We start from the raw sequence: 19,472 nt of genomic DNA on the forward strand, positions 1-19,472 counted from the left end.
TGTACTGGTAGGGTAGGTAGACAGTGCAAAACATGGCATCTGCTAGTGCCTCCATCTCTGGGAAGTGTTCCAACTGTCCCCTGCCCCTCCAGCAGATGCTTTTGGATTAGCAAATGAATCTCCTTCACATTTAGTCGAGGTGATTTTTAATGGGTCTCAGGATGAGTGAGACAACACATGAGTTCTTTAAAGGGGGAATCTCAGTTTCCTATAGCACATTGGGCCCCTTAGACATCAGCCCCATTGGTTTGCTAAACCAAACATTTTAGGAGCTTGTCTCTGTTGCAGATCCCAGGGTTTGGGGTGCCTGATGTGGGGCACCAACCCATCACTTCTCCAAGAGATATGCAGGACTGGTGATATCCCTCCCTATTGTGTGCCACTGTACTGGGGGTGGGGTTTTTGGAAACTATGTCTGTCTGTCTCTCTTACCCATCTCAATGTGATCTTTTTATCCCTTGTTGTGGAGAAGCAATTCTTCTAGTTTTCAGATCTTTTTCAGAGGAAAAAGATCTATCTATATGTAGCTGTAGATTTGAGGTATCCATGGGAAGATACAAGTTCAGAATGTTCCTATCGTGCCACCTTGTAGAAATCTCTCTTTCTTCTTAAATCTGTGGAATTTTTTTTATGTTTATTATTATTTTTTTTTTGAGAGAGAGCAAACGAACACACAAGTGAGCTGGTGAGAGGCAGAGACAGAGGGAGAGAGAGAATCCCAAGCAGGCTCCATACTGTCAGTGCAGAGCCTGACAAGGGACTCAACCCCACGAACTGTGAGATCATGATTTGAGCCAAAATCAAGAGTCAGCCACTTAACCAACTGAACTGCCCAGGAGCCCTTCTCTTTCTTCTTGATTCAATTTTAGTAGTTTATGTCCTTCTAGGATTTTTTCCATTTCATTTAAATTATCTAATTTATTGGCATACAGTTGGTCTAGTATTGCTTTATTTATATATATATATATATATAATAATTTATATATATAATTATATATAATAATAAATTATTATTTATTATTTTTAAATAATAAATTTTAAATTTATTAAATTTTTAATTAATATTAATTAATAATTAAATTATTAAAATAATTTAAATTATTTAATTTAATTAAATTAATTAATAATAATTAAATTATTAAAATAATTTAAAAATTAAATTAAAAATAAAAATATATATAATAATAAATTATATATATATAAATTATATAAATATATATTTATAAATATATTATATATAATATATATTATATATATTATATATATAAATAATATATATAAAATTATATATATATTATAAATATATATAAATATATATATAAATATATATAAATATATAAATATATTATATATATTTATTTATTTATATATTTCTTTATATATATAAATATATATAAATATATATAAATATATAAATATATATATATATTTATATATATATTTATTTATATATATATTTCTTTAAGGTTGATAGTAACATTCCCTCTTTCACTTCTGATTCTAGTTATTCAAGTCTCTCTTTTTACCTTGGTCAATTTAAAGGTTTGCCAATTTTGTTGACCTTTTCAAAGAACCAACTTTAGGTTTCACTGATTTTCTTTATTGTTTTTTTTCTCTTTTCCATTTCATTAATTTACATTATAATCTTTATTATTTCCTTCCTTTTGCTTGCTTCATGTATAATTTGCTCTTCTTTTTGCTCTGACCTAAGGTGTAAGGATAGGTTATTGATTTGAGATCTTTCTTCTTCAGTTGGACCCCACAAATTTTGGCATGTTGTGATTTCCCTTTTGATTTCTTCTTTGAGCCATTGGTTATTTAGGAGTGTGGTGTTTAATTTTCACATATTTGTGAGTTTCCCAATGTTTTTCCTGCCATAGATTTCTAATTTCACTCCATTGTGGTTGGAGAACATACACTGCATTATTTTTATCCTTTACATTTACTGAGATTTTTTTATGGTGTAGAATATCACCTATCCTGGAGAATGTTTCATGGGCACTTGAAAAAAATGTATACTCTGTTGTTGGGTGGAGTGTTCTATAGATATCTGTTAGGCATGGTTGTTTCACAGTGTGGTTAAAGTTTTCTATTTCTTTGCTGATTTTCTGTCCAGTTTTTCTATCCATTATTTAAAATGCAGCATTGCAGTCTCAAAGTATTGTTTTTAAATTGTCTATTTTCCATTTATTTCTGTCCGTTTCATTTCATGTATTTTGGTGATTATTAAATGTATAAATGTTAATAAATTGTTATATCTTCCTGATAGGTTAACCCTTTTATCATTATAAAATGTCTCTCTTTACCTCCAGTTGCAATGTTTAAAAAAATGTTTTAATGTTTATTTTCGAGAGAGAGAGAGACAGAGACAGAGCATGAACGGAGAGGGGCAGAGAGAGAGGGAAATACAGAATCTAAAGCAGGCTCCAGGCTCTGAGCCATCAGCACAGAGTCCAATGCAGGGCTTGAAACCATGAACTGTGAGATCATGGACTGAGCCAAAGTCAGGCGCTTAACCAACTGAACCACCCAGGTGCCCCAACTCCAGTTGCAATTTTTATATTAGCATCACTTTTGTCCAATGTTAGTATAGGCACTCCAGCTTTCTTGTAGTTGCTGTTTGGACGATATACTTTTCTCTATCTTTTTATTTTCAATCTATTTGTATCTTTCAATCTAAAGCGTATCTCCTATAAACAACATATAGCTGATTGTGTTTTTTTAATACAGTTTGATAATGTGCGCCTTTTGATTGGAGTGTTTAATGCATTCATAATTAATTTCATTGTTGATATAGCTAGATTTACTTCTGCCATTTTAGTTTTTATTTTCTATTATCGTATCCTTTCCTTTATTCCTTGTTCAGTGCTTTATATTGCATTACCAGGTTATTTTTAAATGTATTATACTTTAATATCTTTTACAACATTTTTCACTTATTTTTTAGTGGTTGCTGTAAAGTTTACCATATACATCCTAACATATCATAATCAGCTTCTGATTCATACCAGTTTAATTCCAGTGATACATAAAAATGTTATTACTATATAGCTCTATTCCCTTATAACCCCTTTGTGCTATTTTCATTATATTTTACATTTATTAATGTTGCAAAGCCAATAATATATCATTATAATTATTTTTTTATAATCTGTAGTTATTTCCTCAGCCATTTAGCGCTTTACTCCCATTCACCTCCTCTCTGCTGTTATTAGCAAATATATTACACATATAGTAAACTTCTATATGTTAGTCCCAATAATCTCTCTCTCTTCTCTCTGGTACTACTCTTACATATAATGCTCATATGCCCAATGGTGTGCCACATTTCTCTGAGGCTCTGTTCATTTTCTTCATGCTTGTTTCTCTATTACATAATCTCTATTGATCTATCTTCAAGTTTTCCAACTCTTTTTCTGCCAGTTCAAATTTATTGTTGAACCCCTGTAGTGAAATTTTTACTTCAGTTATTGTACTTTTCATCTCCAGAATTCCATTTGGTTCTTTTTATAATTTCTATATTTTTATTCATATTCTTTTCTGGATATGACATTGTCATTATACCTTCCTATACATCTTTAATCATGATTTCCTTTAGTTCTGTGGAAAATATATATGTATATTATATATATGTATAAAATATGTATATTATATATGTATATATACACATATATATATTTAGAAATATAAATATCTATACCTATTCATCTTTGAAATACTTTTCTATTAGATCTCATACCTGGTCACTCTCCCAGTATCTGTTGCTTGCTTTTTTCCCAGTACTTGAATTTACTTTTTTGTTTCTTTGCATGTCACATAATTTTTGCTGCAAACTGAACATTTTAAATAATATATCAACTCTGTATACTCCCCTCACACACACACACACACCATGATTTGTTATTGTTATCTACTTGTTTATTTGTTTAGTGAATGGCTGGACTATTTTAGTAAAGTCTATCCCCCCACACAGTGTTAAGCATCTGATGGTTCAAGTTTGGGTATGAACACAGACTTACTGGAATCACAGTGGTACTGGTAGAGCTTTCCTTCACTGTTTACCTGACACATATAGCTGTCAATTTCTAATTACTAGAGCTGATTGCTCTATTGTTTCAACAGTGCCCTGGGCCATAAATTTCTCTACAAACTAATCCAATCAAACTGTGGCTCCTTCCATGGATAATTTCTGAGGTCAGTATTTGATACTTTTTCTGACTCCAGAGGCTCCTCGAGCTGTCTTATATTTCAGCTCTATACTGCAAACCAGCCAGGCCACAGTCTAGGCTCTATGTTCATTAGATCCATGAATATTCTTCCAATTTATTTTCACCACAACAATCACCCTTCTTAAGAGTGCCCTTAGGCTTAAAATTCTTAATCCTTCATTGTAGATGAAGTCAGTTTCTTTGGGAAGAGATAAGGAGCTATTTTATGGCTTGCTTATTCCACTGATAAAATCTCTGAGCAAGGGCTCTGGAACTGGGGATGGGGCAATGGATAGCTTCTTTCTGAATATAACTCATGTTGTATGATCTGAGCCCTCAGTGAAAGGGGACAGCAGCCTGAGGTCCTCTCAGCTTACCTTTCCTGCAATAGTACCACTGCCTCATAAACTGAGGCAAGGGACATTGGGGCCACAAATATTCTAGGCATGCTATGCCCAAGGTACATTCTCTGTTCCACAAGTGGGAGTTGGGTAGAAGAAGGAAGCCCCACTTCTCAGCTGAATTCATACAGGACTTAGTCTCAGCAACAGACAATTGGGATAAGGGTAAGAAATGCTAAAGTCCTGCTCCACTTGTGAAGAAGGCCCTCTGATGGGATCTGGGGGAGAGGGAGCCCTGTGTTTTTGGCTCTAGCAGCGTGGAAGAATGTATCCACCTCACTGAGCTTGGAAAGTGGGGAATGAAGGAACTGTCTTGGTTCAAATATTACAGGCTCTCACCATACTAAATTTTTGTAGATTTTCTTGAATAGATGTTTCTTTGTGTGCTGTTTGTCCTTAGCATTGCAGGATTTTTTTTACCTCAATACCTGGGGTCTGTCGTCTCACTGTTTTGAAGAATGAAGAGGCAGACATAAAATAAAATGAGCAGCAGGCAAAAGTTTATTAGAGTATAAGATTAGAAAGTATGAAAGCTCTCTTTACAGAGTGGGGGCATTCAAAAGTGAACACCCTGCAACTACAGGTAAGGGTCTTTGTTGTATAAGGTTTTGGTCAGGTCCCACCCCTACCTGTCCCCTTTGTTCCTTCTCAGGTTCTACCCTTATTGGCTTGATAACTCTAGGTGCAGGGCTGTCCATTCTTGACTGGCTCAATTCTATTGTGTGAGGAGTCAGACTACAGTCATAATGTCCCTCGAATAACATAAGTTTTATGGTTTACCTATTTTAGTTAGGTATTTTGACTGTCAAATTCTTAAGGGGGAGTAGGTGGTATCTGTTACATTCTTAAGTGGATCCTTACACTTGAGGGAGTTTGCTATGGTCAGAAGCTCCCAGTTTTTTTTCCAAAATATGTGTTTTTCCCCACCCAGGGACCTCAGGTCTTGTCCTTTCCCTCTTTGCCTATTTTATCATATATATCCTGATCATATTTAAGACCATTTTCAAAATACTTTAATGGTTGTTGGTTTTTTAAATATTATTTTCATCACTTTCAATGGGTATCAGTCAGTGGGGTTCCTCAGGCTGTCATGATAGAAGTGAATCTTCCATTATTTCTTCATAGTGTTTCTCCCCCATTCTCTTTCGCCTCTTCTTCTGGAAATTTGATTACATATAGGATAGATTTTTTTTCCCCCACCATGTCCCATTAGTCTCTTATAGCCTTTTCTACATTGTTTATCTTGTTGCCTATTTGTTCCTTAGTGTGACAGAGGTTAGCACCAGTTCAGAGTCTTTAGCCAATAACTCCCAGAAGGTCGTGATATTTCCTTTTCCCTAGTACACAGTCACCCTAAAAAATATCTGCAGGTCCCATTGGGAAAGGTTTGATGGAAGATTTATAGTATACACCAGTGGCTTCAAGGTCCTAACTTAAATGTACCCTCTCTTCCCTTTAGTTGGGTAAGAAGTTGAGAAACCTCACTACAGCAACTCAAATTAAACTTTCCAGCAGACCTAGAATTTTTTTCTGCCTGAATATGTTGAGCAACATCCTATAGACTGCCCAATTATTTCACTTTTTGGAATGCTCTGGTTAGCCATCACCACAGATCCCTGTGGGTCAAACATCCTCTAATTAGCATTTCATTCTTGTGGCTTACTGTGGTTATTGTACTCACCTTGTCTTATATGATTAAGCACTGTCACCTGACCCCCACCACTCTAGGATCCCTTCAATTCACATTAAGATCAAGTAGCCAATTCCACTGCAGCATTCTCCACCATTGTCTCCAGCCTACAGAGAACAGACACACAGAAATTTTCAAAAATGCTTGATGACCCTCTGACCACTGCATTTCTTTTTTTTTTTTTTAAATTTTTTTTTCAACGTTTATTTTATTTTTGGGACAGAGAGAGACAGAGCATGAACGGGGGAGGGACAGAGAGAGAGGGAGACACAGAATCGGAAACAGGCTCCAGGCTCCGAGCCATCAGCCCAGAGCCCGACGCGGGGCTCGAACTCACGGACCGTGAGATCGTGACCTGGCTGAAGTCGGACGCTTAACCGACTGCGCCACCCAGGTGCCCCTGACCACTGCATTTCTTAATGTTTTAGAGCATGTCTACACAAAGTCTCTATCTGATACATCAAGGTTCTATTCCTTCTCTACATGTGCCCTTACCCTATTGTAAAAGCCATAGCAGGTAGAATATTTAATTGGCAGTGGAACTCTGCAACACTGAGTACCTGGGCTTCGTCCTCAGCTTTATCTATCATAACATGAGGGACTCCTCCAAACATGTCATGCAGGCTTTCTAGTGATCTAGATGTGTTTTCTATTGTATTTTCATAGCTTTAAAATTTCTTCTTTTTCCTATGCATACTCTTTAGGACCATCAGATGAATGTAGGTGACTTCACAACCTTTTGGATAATTATTTTCAACACAGTGTTTAAATGACACATCTACTTGATTTCCCAAAACTTTGGATTTCTGTACTTTATTCCATGCCACGAGTGGTGTTAATTTGATTAAGTGTGATACTACTACATGCCATTACCAGTGAACCTCTCCTAACACCTGCTCCCCACTCTCCTGACCCCCATTGTAAGAAGGTTATTTTTCACTCCTCAAATGAGACACCCAATTCCTGGAGTAACTTTTGGTATCTACTGTATCTGAGAAGAGCATGACAGAAACAGGGGGCACGTTCACATTAGAAAATGTGAAAGGTGGAGTGCCTGGGTGACTCAGTAGGTTGAATGACTGACTTCAGCTTAGGTCATGATCTTGCTGTTCCTGAGTTTGCGCCCTGTGAGAGGCTTTGTGCTGACATCTCAGAGCCTGGAGCCTGCTTCTGATTCTGTGTCTTCCTCTTTGCCTATCCCCCACTCACACTCTCTCAAAATAAACATTTAAAAAAAGAAAGAAAATGTGAAAAGAGATTTAAAAAAATACAATATACAATGGTGTGAGAAGAGTATTTGAGAACCACAGGGACAGTACAATACTCCATGGCTAGTAAAGGTAAGATTATCAGCCCTAGGCCTGAGGGACAAAGGAAGAGAGGATTTGCTAAACTCTGGAGACACAGAGCCTATGTTGAGAGGGCCACCTTGCAGGAAACTTTGGAGAGGAGACTCAGCATCTGGTGACAGTGCAGGAAACAAAATAGGAGGAAAATTTCCTGACCACATTATCCACCGCTGGTTCCCAAAGGACAAAGGAGTCCTTTGATGTAGTTCATACGGGCCAGACCCCCAGGACATAAAACAGGGAGAAGAGTGAATCCAGATAAGAAGGTGGATAGATATCCAGCAACTGGGGTGAGGACATGTTAGTAGTAGTCACTGGGAATTGTGTGTGCAGTGAGAAAGGGTACCCCATCAGCTTTATTTACATGGCAAGGAAGAGGGTAAAAGGTATATTGTTATTAGAGGTTAACCTGACTGGGATTTGTCTGAGCTATTCTACTGAAATAAGAAATGCACCTGTGTGGTACTGTCCCATAGTAAAGGTATTAAAGATACTAAGAATATTGTTTTATAACCATAGGTCTGAGGAGTTTTGGATGCTTTGTACTAGTTTGTTGTTTATTGGTAACAAGGTTATTTGCACCTGATCTTGGTGAATCTTCCCACCAAGAGCTCTACTGTTGAAGCTAGCTACATATCAAGAATATGCCTACATAACCGTCAGTGTAGGAGAATCCTGGGCTGAGACTGCATTTGTGCTCTCTGGTTCTGAGGTATTCTGTGTACACATCAGTGTTTCCTGGTCCAAAAGAAGTGCATATTGCCAGGGATCTTATAGACAGGGAGGAAAATTGGAGCTTGAACCTGGCCACTCCAGACCCCTCGTTATGAGACAGTTTTTAGCTGTGACACAGATCCTTAATGCTGTTGCTATATTGAATCTTTTTTTCTGCACTAAACTATGGATTTGCAAGCATTAACATTTGGAGTCCCATGAGTCTTCTTCAGCAATGGAACTATTTAGCTGCTATAGTCATCATAGCATCTGAAGAAGTGTTGCATCCACACGACTCCTGAAACAGAATGCTACGGGCATCAGTGACAGTCACAACAAAGTTTATTACAATGAGAGGCAAGGCCGACCGATCGGGACCAACACTCTTGATAAGAGTGCGGCCCCGAACAGCCGGGGGACAGAGTTTTTATAACCAATCACATCGTTTTATCATCACCTGGGAACAAAACAAAGAAACAGGTTCCAGATGAGTTAACAGTTGCCTAATGAGGTGTTTACTTTAGACTTTCTGCCTCTAAGTTGCAACCAGTGGATCTCCTTGACCCTGCCTCTGATGCTCTTTTCTTTGAACTTTTGTTTCCTTAATTGGTGAAGCCTAATTTACAAGGGTATGAGGCGTAGTTTACCAGAGCAAAGCAAGGCTGTTATCTCTTAACCTTCAGTGTCAACACAAAGCTGTTATTTTTCAAGCTAAGCATTAGCCCTACACTACAATTTAACCCTTACAGAAGGAACTACACCATAGTATGAGATGACTTCTATCTGCCTTTGTTTATATATGTGATTTGTTCTAAAGACACTTTCAGATTCTGTTCAATAGATATGTATTAATCCTTGCCTTTATGCGTTCTTACTCCCAAACTTTGTTTTATACCTTAGAAAGACCTTGATTTCCCATCCCTCTCCAAAAATAGACTACAACTTTTTTTCTTCTGCTTATCTATTGGTGACTCACACTTAATATGACTGAATAATAATGAATATATAAGTCAGTGGACATTAGCCTTTAGTATGAATCAGAATTACACAGGAAACAGACCTGAGGTCGGGGTCAGGAGTTCACATTTTCAACAGTCCCCTGATGATTCTGACATGTAGCAGACTAGCACACTTTAAAAACATGCAAGCATTGGGGCACCTGGGTGGCTCAGTCGGTTGAGTGTCCAGCTTCGGCTCGGGTCATGATCTCACAGTTTGTGAGTTCGAGCCCCATGCCAGGCTCTGTGCTGACAGCTCAGAGCCTGGAGCCTGTTTCGGATTCTGTGTCTCCCTCTCTCTCTGCTCCTCCCCCACTCGTGCTCTGTCTCTCTCTCTCTCTCAAAAATAAATGAAACATTTTTTTTTTAAAAACATGCAAGCATTAATAAAATGAGATAGGGTTAAGTTTGTGATACATAACCTTCTACATGGTGTTCCATTTGGAACTGCAAGGAAACCCTGCTAGTGAAGTCCACAGTTATTTATCTAGACAAGAAATGATCTGGGGTGAGAACTCCTATTATTATTTACAACTTTATTAGGAACCTATAACTTGTCAGACACTGTGCGAGGTATTAGAGGTACCAGGATGGAAAGAAAAGATTGTGCTTTGAGAAGCAGAGTCCAATGCATTGTTTCTTAGTTTTTTTAAAAGCTTCAGTCCACAATCACAAATATATATGTATATATATATATATATATATACACATATATATATACATATATATACATAAACATATATACGGGTATATATACACACATACGCACATAATGGAAACACAAATTTCACAAAACAATTTTCAACCTACCTACCTGTGATATATTCTGATTCTTTCCTATTTAGCTGTAATCAATTCTACTCTACCCTACTTCCTTAAAAAATTGCAGGTCTTGACTCATTACATTTGTTTCAGGCTCTATTAATTCAGGGAATATGGGACTAAACTTAACACACCACAGTTTAACAAATAGCATCTGTGATGTGTATCTTCTGGAGCACATATATTTATTCTTTTAGGCACATATTTAGTGGGGAGGCTAAGTAGTCTCCTTGTAGACCAGTGCTTCTCAAACTTTAATGCATACAGAAATCAATTGCAGATCTTGTTAAATTAGGATTCTGATTCAGTACATCTAAGATGGAGACTTGAGATTCTGCACTTCTATCTCTCAGGTGATGCTGATGCAGCTGGTCCATTGACCACTTTTGAGTAGCAATGCTCTAAAAACCTTAAGTGTGGGTAGGTGTGCTAACCTTGTAAAGCAGGACCTGGCAGGAGTTTCCTAGGAGACAATTACCTCTAAGGAAAGAGGAATCAAGCAGACAAGGCACTGACAGATGAGAAAACCAGTGTGTGGAACTCAGATTTTATTTCAACTTCCCATATTTGAATTTGGTAGAGAGATAGCTGTATACAAAAACATATTTACAACACAACAAACACAGAAAGGATTGGTTTGCTAAGAAAAAATCTGAGATTCATTAAGTGTCAAAGTATCACTGGGATGTTACCCACTTGTGTAAACATAATTCTAGCTTTATCCTCACTTCTATAGGTGATATGGTGTGAGGCAGGTTTTGGGCTTACTGGGGACTCCAGGGAAATCGACTGGACTTTGTCACCTTGAGGACACCAGCCTGTCAGCAACAGTGAGAACCTTAAGAGTGTGCCCAACCCATGAGAAGAGGCACACTGTGCAGCAGACATAGCAGTACCCCGGGCAGGGTGGCACCCATCTTTTGACTTCCTGGACTATTTCCTGGTTATTGGTGAGCTGTGCCTCACCCCCCTTCTAAATGTCTGATGAGGGTCTTGGTCCTGCTAACATAGGGGAAAATGTAGAAACCAGACCAACACAGCTCACATACGCGCTGCTTCATCTGTTCTACTCAGGAATATTGTGAGGCTAGTATTATCCCCGTTTCAGAAAGACAAGACTGTGTTTTACAACAATGGGTCTGTTATAACTGCCAGGTTAATTCTTCTAAATATGAGTCCTAGAGGGAATATGAGTTTCACATATTAAGTTCTGACAAAAATTTTAAGTGTTTCCACTAGCCTTCATAAATTCACTGAACAGATGTTCATATTTCTTTTTCCATATTGTTTTCCTTTTTTATATTTTAGCATTTCCTTATGAGAAAAGCAATCTGTGTTCTTTAGGAAAAAAATAAACATACAGGTAGAAAGAAAACAAAGAAATCAAGTTCTCCACAGTATACTAATTCAGAGAACTATTAACCTTTTGGTGAACAAATTTTCTATTTTTCCTGTGCACAGATATACTACATAAACTTATGTTTTTTACAAAAGTGGACCAATTCTGTAGAGGATATTATAAGCTGCTTTATTTTCCCAAAAATTATAATGTCTTTGCAATGCATGGGTGAAAATCCCCTACTGATAGAGTGCTCTAGTTGGGTCAGAAGGCTGCTGATAACAAAAGCCACAGCTAAAGCAAATTATTAGTATAAGGTTGAAGCACAGGGCCTGGCAAATGCTTTCCAGAGGCACTACACAAAAGGAATGTCTTCAAAGCCCCTTTGTGGGGCCCTGCAACCACCCCTGAGTTCCCTTGGGCCCCTTGGGTGGAAGGGGTCCTGTAAACTTTTTTGCATCCACATAAACCCCCCCAATTTCTGCTTGGTTTTCTTTACCTCATCCTCCACCCTGGCCATCTCATCAAATTCTCTTATCATCTCCTCATTGCTCAAATGCATATCATGTATGGCCTCTTTATATTCCTTGAGGCACTGAGCCAATCCCTTTTTGGTTTTTCTTTTGGCCTTCTTGGGTACATCATCCCCAGCTGGGCGCTTTCCTGCAGTCTTTGGTTCATTGGCTGGTTTTTCTTCTTCTTTTGGCTTTTCCTGGCTCTCTGGCCTTCCCTCATTCTCTGATTTTTCCTCTTTTGGCTCTCCCTTGCTCCTTGCTTCTCCTTCTTTTGGCTGTCCTTTGTTCCCTGGCTTCCCCTCACTCACAGGTTTTCCTTCTTCTTTTGGCTTTCCCTGGCTCTCTGGCTTTCTCTCACTGACTGATTTTCCCTTGCTCACTGGCTTTCCTTCTTTTGCCTTTGCCACACTCCTTGGCTTTTTGTTGTCCTTTAGAATTTCATTTTCTGTCTTTCCCTTGTGATTTGTTTTCCCCTCATTTTCTAACTTTTCCTTGTCTTTCAGAGTACAAGTTTCTTCTGGCTTTCCCACATCCTGTGGCTGTTCTTTGTATTCCATCTCTCCTTGCTTCTCAGGTATTCCTTCATTTCCATTGCAGAGTTTTTCCATGTTGAGATTTTGCCTCCTTTTCCTGTCGTGAGGGTGGGAGGAAGAGGAGACAAGGGAGACTGAGGGCTTGGGAGTAGAATGCAGAATGCAGGTCTGGATCATATTCACACCTATGTACTCTTATCTGGGTTCCCCTAACCTAGCCTGGCACTCCAAGTGTGCTCTTTTGCCAAGCTCCTTCTCCCACCATTCCTTCCACATACAGGAACCAACCATTTATCTCAGGCCCTGTCATTGTCTCTTTGATTGCTCAGCATGGTAAAATGTAAATGTGTTGGGAGGTGGGTGGTTAGACCCCAAATTCTGCCCATGCTGTACCCTCCACAATCCCCACCCTTCTAGGTCCCTGTCCAGACACCCCCTTACTTCACTGACCTGCAGGAATTCAGGACAGGTTTCTCTTCCTTTGCTAGCCTTGTAGAGTGCTGAGAATAAACACACAGAACTGCAGACAGACAGGAGAAAGAGGCTGGGCATTTGGTGGATGCACAAAGACCTGGGTCCCTTTCCTGAATCCTAGCCCTCCAAGTGTCTTCTGCACATTAATTTACCCTACCATTCCTCCCAGCCGTTTCCCTGGCAGGACCTACCGCCTTCTGTACCATCCTTCAGCGTGGCTGGGTGTCTGCAATATATGTGGTGGGGGGGATGGGCAGTGGGGAACTCAAATTCTGCCCAAGTTCTGCTCTCTACACCCCCACCATCCCTGTCCAGTGCCCCTCCTATTTTTCTAGTCTTGCAGAGTGCTGGGGACAGACACACAGACCTGCAGACAGACAGGAGACAGGGGCAGGGCGTCTCAGCAATTCGCTCTCAGCAAATTGATGTTTCTTTCCTGAATCTGGGCCCTCCTCATGCAACATTTCCCTCACTTACCTCCCCCGCATCCCAGCCGCCATTACTTTCCAGGCCTCAGGCTCCAGACCAGGATGCTTTCCAAACTGTTTGGGTCTCTGTGACCCCCTCCCCTGCAGACAAGCCGCCCGCCCTCACCCTCTTTTTGCGGAGGTCAATATTTCCACTTAGGTGCAGAGTGTGAGAGGGGGTTATTTCTAGAATATGTCTGTCTACATTTCACTGTCGCACTGCGGGGGCGCCCCCCTCCCATTTCAGGTCCAAAAATGTATGGAGAGCGCAGAGGAGGGGCGTCGAGGAGGCGACAGAGCCTGCTGCAAGATGCTCCCTCCTCACCTGCCCACATCCCCGCCGCGTCCCCCTCCTCCCCAACCTCCCGGACCCCTCCCCACCCCGCCCTGCTCCCAGATCCTACTCCCATCCACCTCCACCCCTGCCCGGGGCCGCCGGCAGCACCCACCTTCACACCGACCAGCGGGACCTGCGGGGCCCGGGCCAGGCCTGCGCCTCCTCGGGCTCGCCGAAGCCCGCCGGCCCCTCGCCCGCCGCCCGGGCAGCTCAGGGAGCTGGTTCTGCGCGGGCGACGGGAGCGGACAGCGCAGGCACCGGACCGCAGGGCGGGTGAGCAGGCGGGCGCGGGGGCTGCTGCCCACGTCGGCGCCCGACCGGTCACGTGAGCGCCGCGTCACCCAAGCTCGGTTCCCCACCCCGCTCCGCCCCCTCATCCCCATCCCGTAGGGACCAGCCAGCCACAGACAGTGGGGAGCAGTGTGGCAAAAGGGGGTCACCGAGAAGGCAGCCCAGAGGCTTCTTTACCGCAGGTGCTTTACCTGGCGCGCATCTCAGGTCCTCACACAGCATCCCTCTGAGATGTACGTCATTGCCAGGTGTGACAGCTGATCGCAGGGAGGGTACCTGACTTTGCAGAGAGCACTCAGCAACTGAATCCCACAGGCTGCTTTCAAGACAGGCTCTGCCAGACTCCAGAATTCTGGTGGTAGTGTCCGCCAGAAAGTAGAGCTGCCACCTTGAGTAGCTGTGTTCCTGGGCCTCCTCTCTCCTCAGTCCACACGTTCTCTCTTCCTGAGTTATTTCTGTTCATTTCCCTCTAAGCATAGATGATTCGCAAATCTCCAGCACCAGGCTATCCTCTCCCCTGAGCTTTACACCCTCTTTGCCAACTGTCTATTGGATACCACTGCTTGAATGTCCCTGAGGAACCTCAAAATCCGTATACCCCAAACTGCTTTCACCAACTTCCTTCTCACCTTCTCCCTTCACTTCTCTTCACACTTGAAACTTGCACTCCAATATTTGACCTCTTCTTATTTAGAGAGAGTGTCAGACAGCTAAACAAGATAGCATTAAAATATTTTTTTAAGTGGATTACAGATGAATAGATTTATCATCATCCTTGGTCTACAATACACTCTGTATCATTAACCCTTTGTCCCTCTTTTCTTTCTTTTTCTTCCCTTCCCTTCCCTTTCCTCTTTCATACTGTGAAACCACCACCCACCTCAAAAACTAGAAAATTGCCAATATAAAGTTGCTACAGTGTAATGCCACATATTTGGTTTTGACAATGTTACTATACTGTGCCTTGGTTTGGATCATGTGTATCCTGTTGTAGTTAACTGAACTTTTTGGATGCATAGATAGTGTGTCCTCTAATGAGAAATTTTTATCTTTTATTTGTTGATAAAAGATTTGTTGTTAAAGAAGAACTTCTTTCTTCTCATTTCTGTATCTCTTCTCCTTGGAGTACTGTCATGCACATGTTAAACATGCTTCATGTGTCTCCTGGTTCTCTTCGGCTTTTTAAAACTTTCTTCAGTTTTTTTTTTTTTTTTTTTTAACTTTCTGCTCCTCAGACTGGATAATCTCAATTGATCTATCTTCAGGCTAACTGATTCTTTCTTATGCCTGCTCAAATATACTGTTAAACCCCTTTAGTGAGCTTTTCATTTCAGATATTGTGCTTTTCAGCTCCAGAGTTTCTGTTTGGTTCCTTTTTATAAATTTCTATCTTTCTACTGATAGTTTATATTTGCTAAAGCATTGCCTCTTCATTTCCGTAGTCCTTTGTCCATCTTTTCTTTTAGCTGTTTGAGCATATTTAAGACAGTTGATCTAATTTTTTTGTCTAGTTAGTCCAATACATGACCTTTCTTATAGTCAGCCTAATAATGTTTCTTTCTTATAAATAGATATTTTCTTTATTTTCTTGTTTCTTCATATGCCTCACAATTTGTGTTGGAATCTGGACACTTTGTATATTAGAAAATGTCAACTCTGTAAATTAGATCCTCCCACTTTCCAAGGTTTGTTGTTGCTCTTTGTTGTGGGTTGTTTCTTTGTTTAGTGACTTTTAAAAATAATTTTGTAAATTCTGTATTATTTGTCATGTGTGGCCACTGAAGCCTGTGCCTTATTAGCTCAGTAATCAACTGGTATTTGGTCATGGTTACTTTAAATGTCTAGAACCATGAGAATAAAAATACTTTCCCAGTCTTTGCAGATGAACTCTGACATTGAAGTATTTTTAGTGCTTTACTTTCTGCTTGGGCAGATCCTGAAGAACAGCCCACGGTTAATGCTTAGGGTTTTCTGTGGCTTTTTCTGAGCATGTGTCCAATCTTGGGTATGCACATATACTTTTCAATTCCTTAGTATATGTGAGTTTTTAAAAGTGCTTGTTCCTCCGTGTATGTCTTTCCCCAACTTCTCATACTTAGGCTTCTCAATGTATTGTTTACCTCAAATGTTGTTCCTTGTCCCAGGCTGCTGTGGCCAATACCTGTGACTTTAAGTGTTTTTGGCAAAAGCCACCCAGGAAGCTGTCCCAGTTCCAGTCCCAGGAATGGTCTGTTTGGTGTGACAAAGGGAATTTTTTGTGCTGGTCTTTCAGGGAGCTGCCAGACAGACTAAGACCCACAACCAGAATTCTATGAGAATGGGATCTGAATTCTTCCCTCTGGCACTAGCAATGTAAACCAGGATATCAAGCTGCCATCCACAGACTGCTGACAACCTGGGGCATGGGGGATGGTAGGCAGACAATTTAAAATTTCTTACCACAAAGCAGTAGCCTCTTGCTTCACCAAATTTCCCCCTGGTTGTTACAATTTTTATTTTACTAGATTCCAGAGTTCTACAAAAGTTGATTCTGATATTTTTTGCCAGCTTATTAGTTGCTTTTACAGGAGGGGTCAAGTCCAAAAATTCCATACCTTGCTATTTTCAATAAGGTTACTTTCTTTTCTTTCTATTCCTATTTGTCAGTGTTGGTAGTTTGTGTCTTTATTGGAATTTGTCCTTTTCATCTATCTTGTCTTATTTATTGTCACACAGGTGTCCATAATGTTACTGTATAATCCTGTATAAACCTGTAGAGTTAAGATTCATGTCTCTTTTTTCATTCCTGGCTCTGATAATTTGAATCCTCATCCTTTTTTTTTTTTTTTTTTTGATCAGTGTATCTATAATTTGCCACTTTTTTTCCTTTTATTTTCAAAGAAGCAATCTTCAGTTTTAGTTAGGTTCTCTATTGCTTTACTATTCTCTACTTCATTTATTTCCACTCAAATATTTACTGTTTCCTTCTTTATGATTTCTTTGGTTTTAAGCTGATTTTTCTAGTATTTTAAGGTGGGAATTTAAATTACTGATTTGAGATTTTCATGTTTTCAATATAAGCAATTACAACTATAAATTTCCCTCTAAGTACTGCTTAACTACATCCCATAAGTTTTGGTATGTTGTGTTTTCATTTTTATTCATCTGTAAGTAGTTTCCAATTTCTTTCATGATTTCTTCTGATTAAATGGAAATATATTGCTTAATTTCTACATGTTGATAGATTTTGCAGATACCCTTATGCTGTTGGTTACTAATTTAAGTCCATTATTATCAGAGAATATTATTTGTGTGATGTCAATCCTTTAAATTTATATGGTATTTTATTATGGCTTATCCAAAAGAATGTTCCATGGGTGCCTGACAAGATGTGTTTTGATGTTGCTTGGAATATTTTATAGATGTCTGTTATTCTAGTTGGTTTGTAGTTTTATGCAAGTGTCTTATCTTCTTATTGATATTCTTCCTACTTGTTTCATCCAATTTTTAAAATATCATTTTGAAGGCTGCATTTTCTATTATCAAATTCTCTGTTTTTCCCTTTCTTTTCTGGCAGTTTTTGCTTTATGTATTTTGACATTTATATATGTTTACATATATTTTAATAGATTCCTTATGGATTGACCTTGTTATAAAATACCTTTCTTGTTCTCCAATAATGTATTTTGTCTTAAAGTATTTTGCTTGATATTAAAATATCCACTACTTTTTTCATTACCCTTTGCATGGCATATATTTTTACATCTTTTCACCTCCATTGTATTTATTTATTTGAATCTAAATAGTAGATTGTAGTAACTTGTAGATAGTGTATACTTGGATCATGCTTTTATGCCCATTTGACTAATTTCTGCCCTTTGAATGGAGCATTTAATCAATTTGTATTTATTTATTTATTTATTTATTTATTTAACATTTATTTATTTTTGAGACAGAGAGAGAGCATGAACAGGGGAGGGTCAGAGAAACAGGGAGATGCAGGATCTGAAACAGGCTGTCAGCACAGAGCCCGACGCAGGGCTCGAACCCACGGACCACAAGATCATGACCTGAGCTGAAGTCAGACGCTTAACCGACTGAGCCACCCAGGCGCCCCTAATCAATTTGTATTTAATGTAATCATGGATAAGGTAGGATTTACATCTGCCATTTTACTATTTGCTTTCTATATGTCGACTTTTTTTGCTTCTTTATTTCTTCACTATTGCATTATTTTTAAAAGACATTTTCAATATGCCATTTTAATTCCCTTGTTGTTTTTTAGAAGATTAAAAAAATTCTTAGTGGTTGCCCTATGGATTAAAATTAACGTCTTAAAACAATCTAACTTTGTCAATTCTAACTTTATTTCAATACTATTAAAAAGGTTGTTCTAATGTATCTTCATTCCCTCCTTCCTCCTTTGTGCTATGATTGTCCTAGAAACTACATGTTTAGCCATTGTATACCCCTAAATGCCATTTTATAATTATTGTTTATGCAGTTTTTTTTCAGTCAAATAGGAAAAACTCACAAACAAACATACATTTATACTGTCTATATTAATTTTTTATTGCTGCTATAACAAAGTACCACAAACTTCATGGCTTAAAACAACAGGTTTTTTCTCTTATAATGCTGGAGATCATCAATTTGCAATGGTTTCATGGGGTTTAACCATGGTATTAGCAGTGCAATACTGCCTCTGGAAACTTTAGGAGAACATCCATTTCCTGAAGTCTCCAGCTTCTAGAGCTGCATTCCTTGATTTATGTCCACTTCCTCCATCTCCAAAACCAAAATCATACACATGTCTCTGCTTCCATCATCATATTGCTTTATTTCTCTTCAGTGTCAAATTTTCTTCTGTCTTCCTCTCATAGGAACACTTGTGATTGCATTTGGGCCACACCCAGAATATCCAGTACAATCTCTCCACCTTGAGATCCTTAATAACACCTGTAGAGTCTGTTTTTGCCATATAAGGAAACATTTATAGGTTATAGCATTTGGATATGAATATCTTTTGGGAGGCCATTATTTAGCCAACCACTTTGTCTTTTATATTCACCTATTTAGTTACCTTACCAGTGCTCTTTATTTCTTGATGCGGATTCAAGTTACCATCTAGAGTCCTTTGATTTCAGCCTTAAGGACTCTATTTAATATTTCTTATAGAACAGTGAAACTGTAGGCGTCCCTGGGTGGCTCAGTTGGTTAAGCATCTGACTCTTGATTTCAACTCAGGTCTTGATCTTATGGCTTATGAGTTCGAGGCCCCCATCAGGCTCTGGACTGAGCATAGAGCCCACTTTGAATTCTCTATCTCCCTCTCTCTCTGTCCCCCCCTCTCTC

General features: G+C 39.1%; 1 protein-coding gene across 4 annotated transcripts; it reads right to left on the reverse strand.

Annotated features, from left to right (window-relative positions):
• Positions 1-6,325: 6,325 nt before the first annotated feature.
• On the reverse strand, positions 6,326-14,602 carry TCEAL2 (transcription elongation factor A like 2). 4 transcript variants are annotated; one of them, XM_042974247.1, is made up of 3 exons: positions 14,330-14,602; positions 12,021-12,666; positions 6,326-6,406 (listed from the first exon to the last, which is right to left on the reverse strand). In XM_042974247.1, the coding sequence occupies exons 1-3, from the start codon at positions 14,338-14,340 to the stop codon at positions 6,350-6,352; spliced, it is 714 nt and encodes a 237-aa protein (XP_042830181.1). In that variant the 5' UTR covers positions 14,341-14,602; the 3' UTR covers positions 6,326-6,349. The 4 variants fall into 4 exon arrangements, with proteins under 4 accessions (XP_042830181.1, XP_042830178.1, XP_042830179.1 ...); XM_042974245.1 differs by lacking the exons at positions 6,326-6,406; positions 14,330-14,602 and adding exons at positions 13,020-13,089; positions 13,960-14,113 and having other exon boundaries at positions 10,667-12,666; XM_042974244.1 differs by lacking the exon at positions 6,326-6,406 and having other exon boundaries at positions 10,666-12,666.
• Positions 14,603-19,472: the final 4,870 nt, after the last annotated feature.

Source organism: Panthera tigris, chromosome X (genome assembly GCF_018350195.1).
Source record: "Panthera tigris isolate Pti1 chromosome X, P.tigris_Pti1_mat1.1, whole genome shotgun sequence".
NCBI lineage: Eukaryota > Metazoa > Chordata > Mammalia > Carnivora > Felidae > Panthera > Panthera tigris.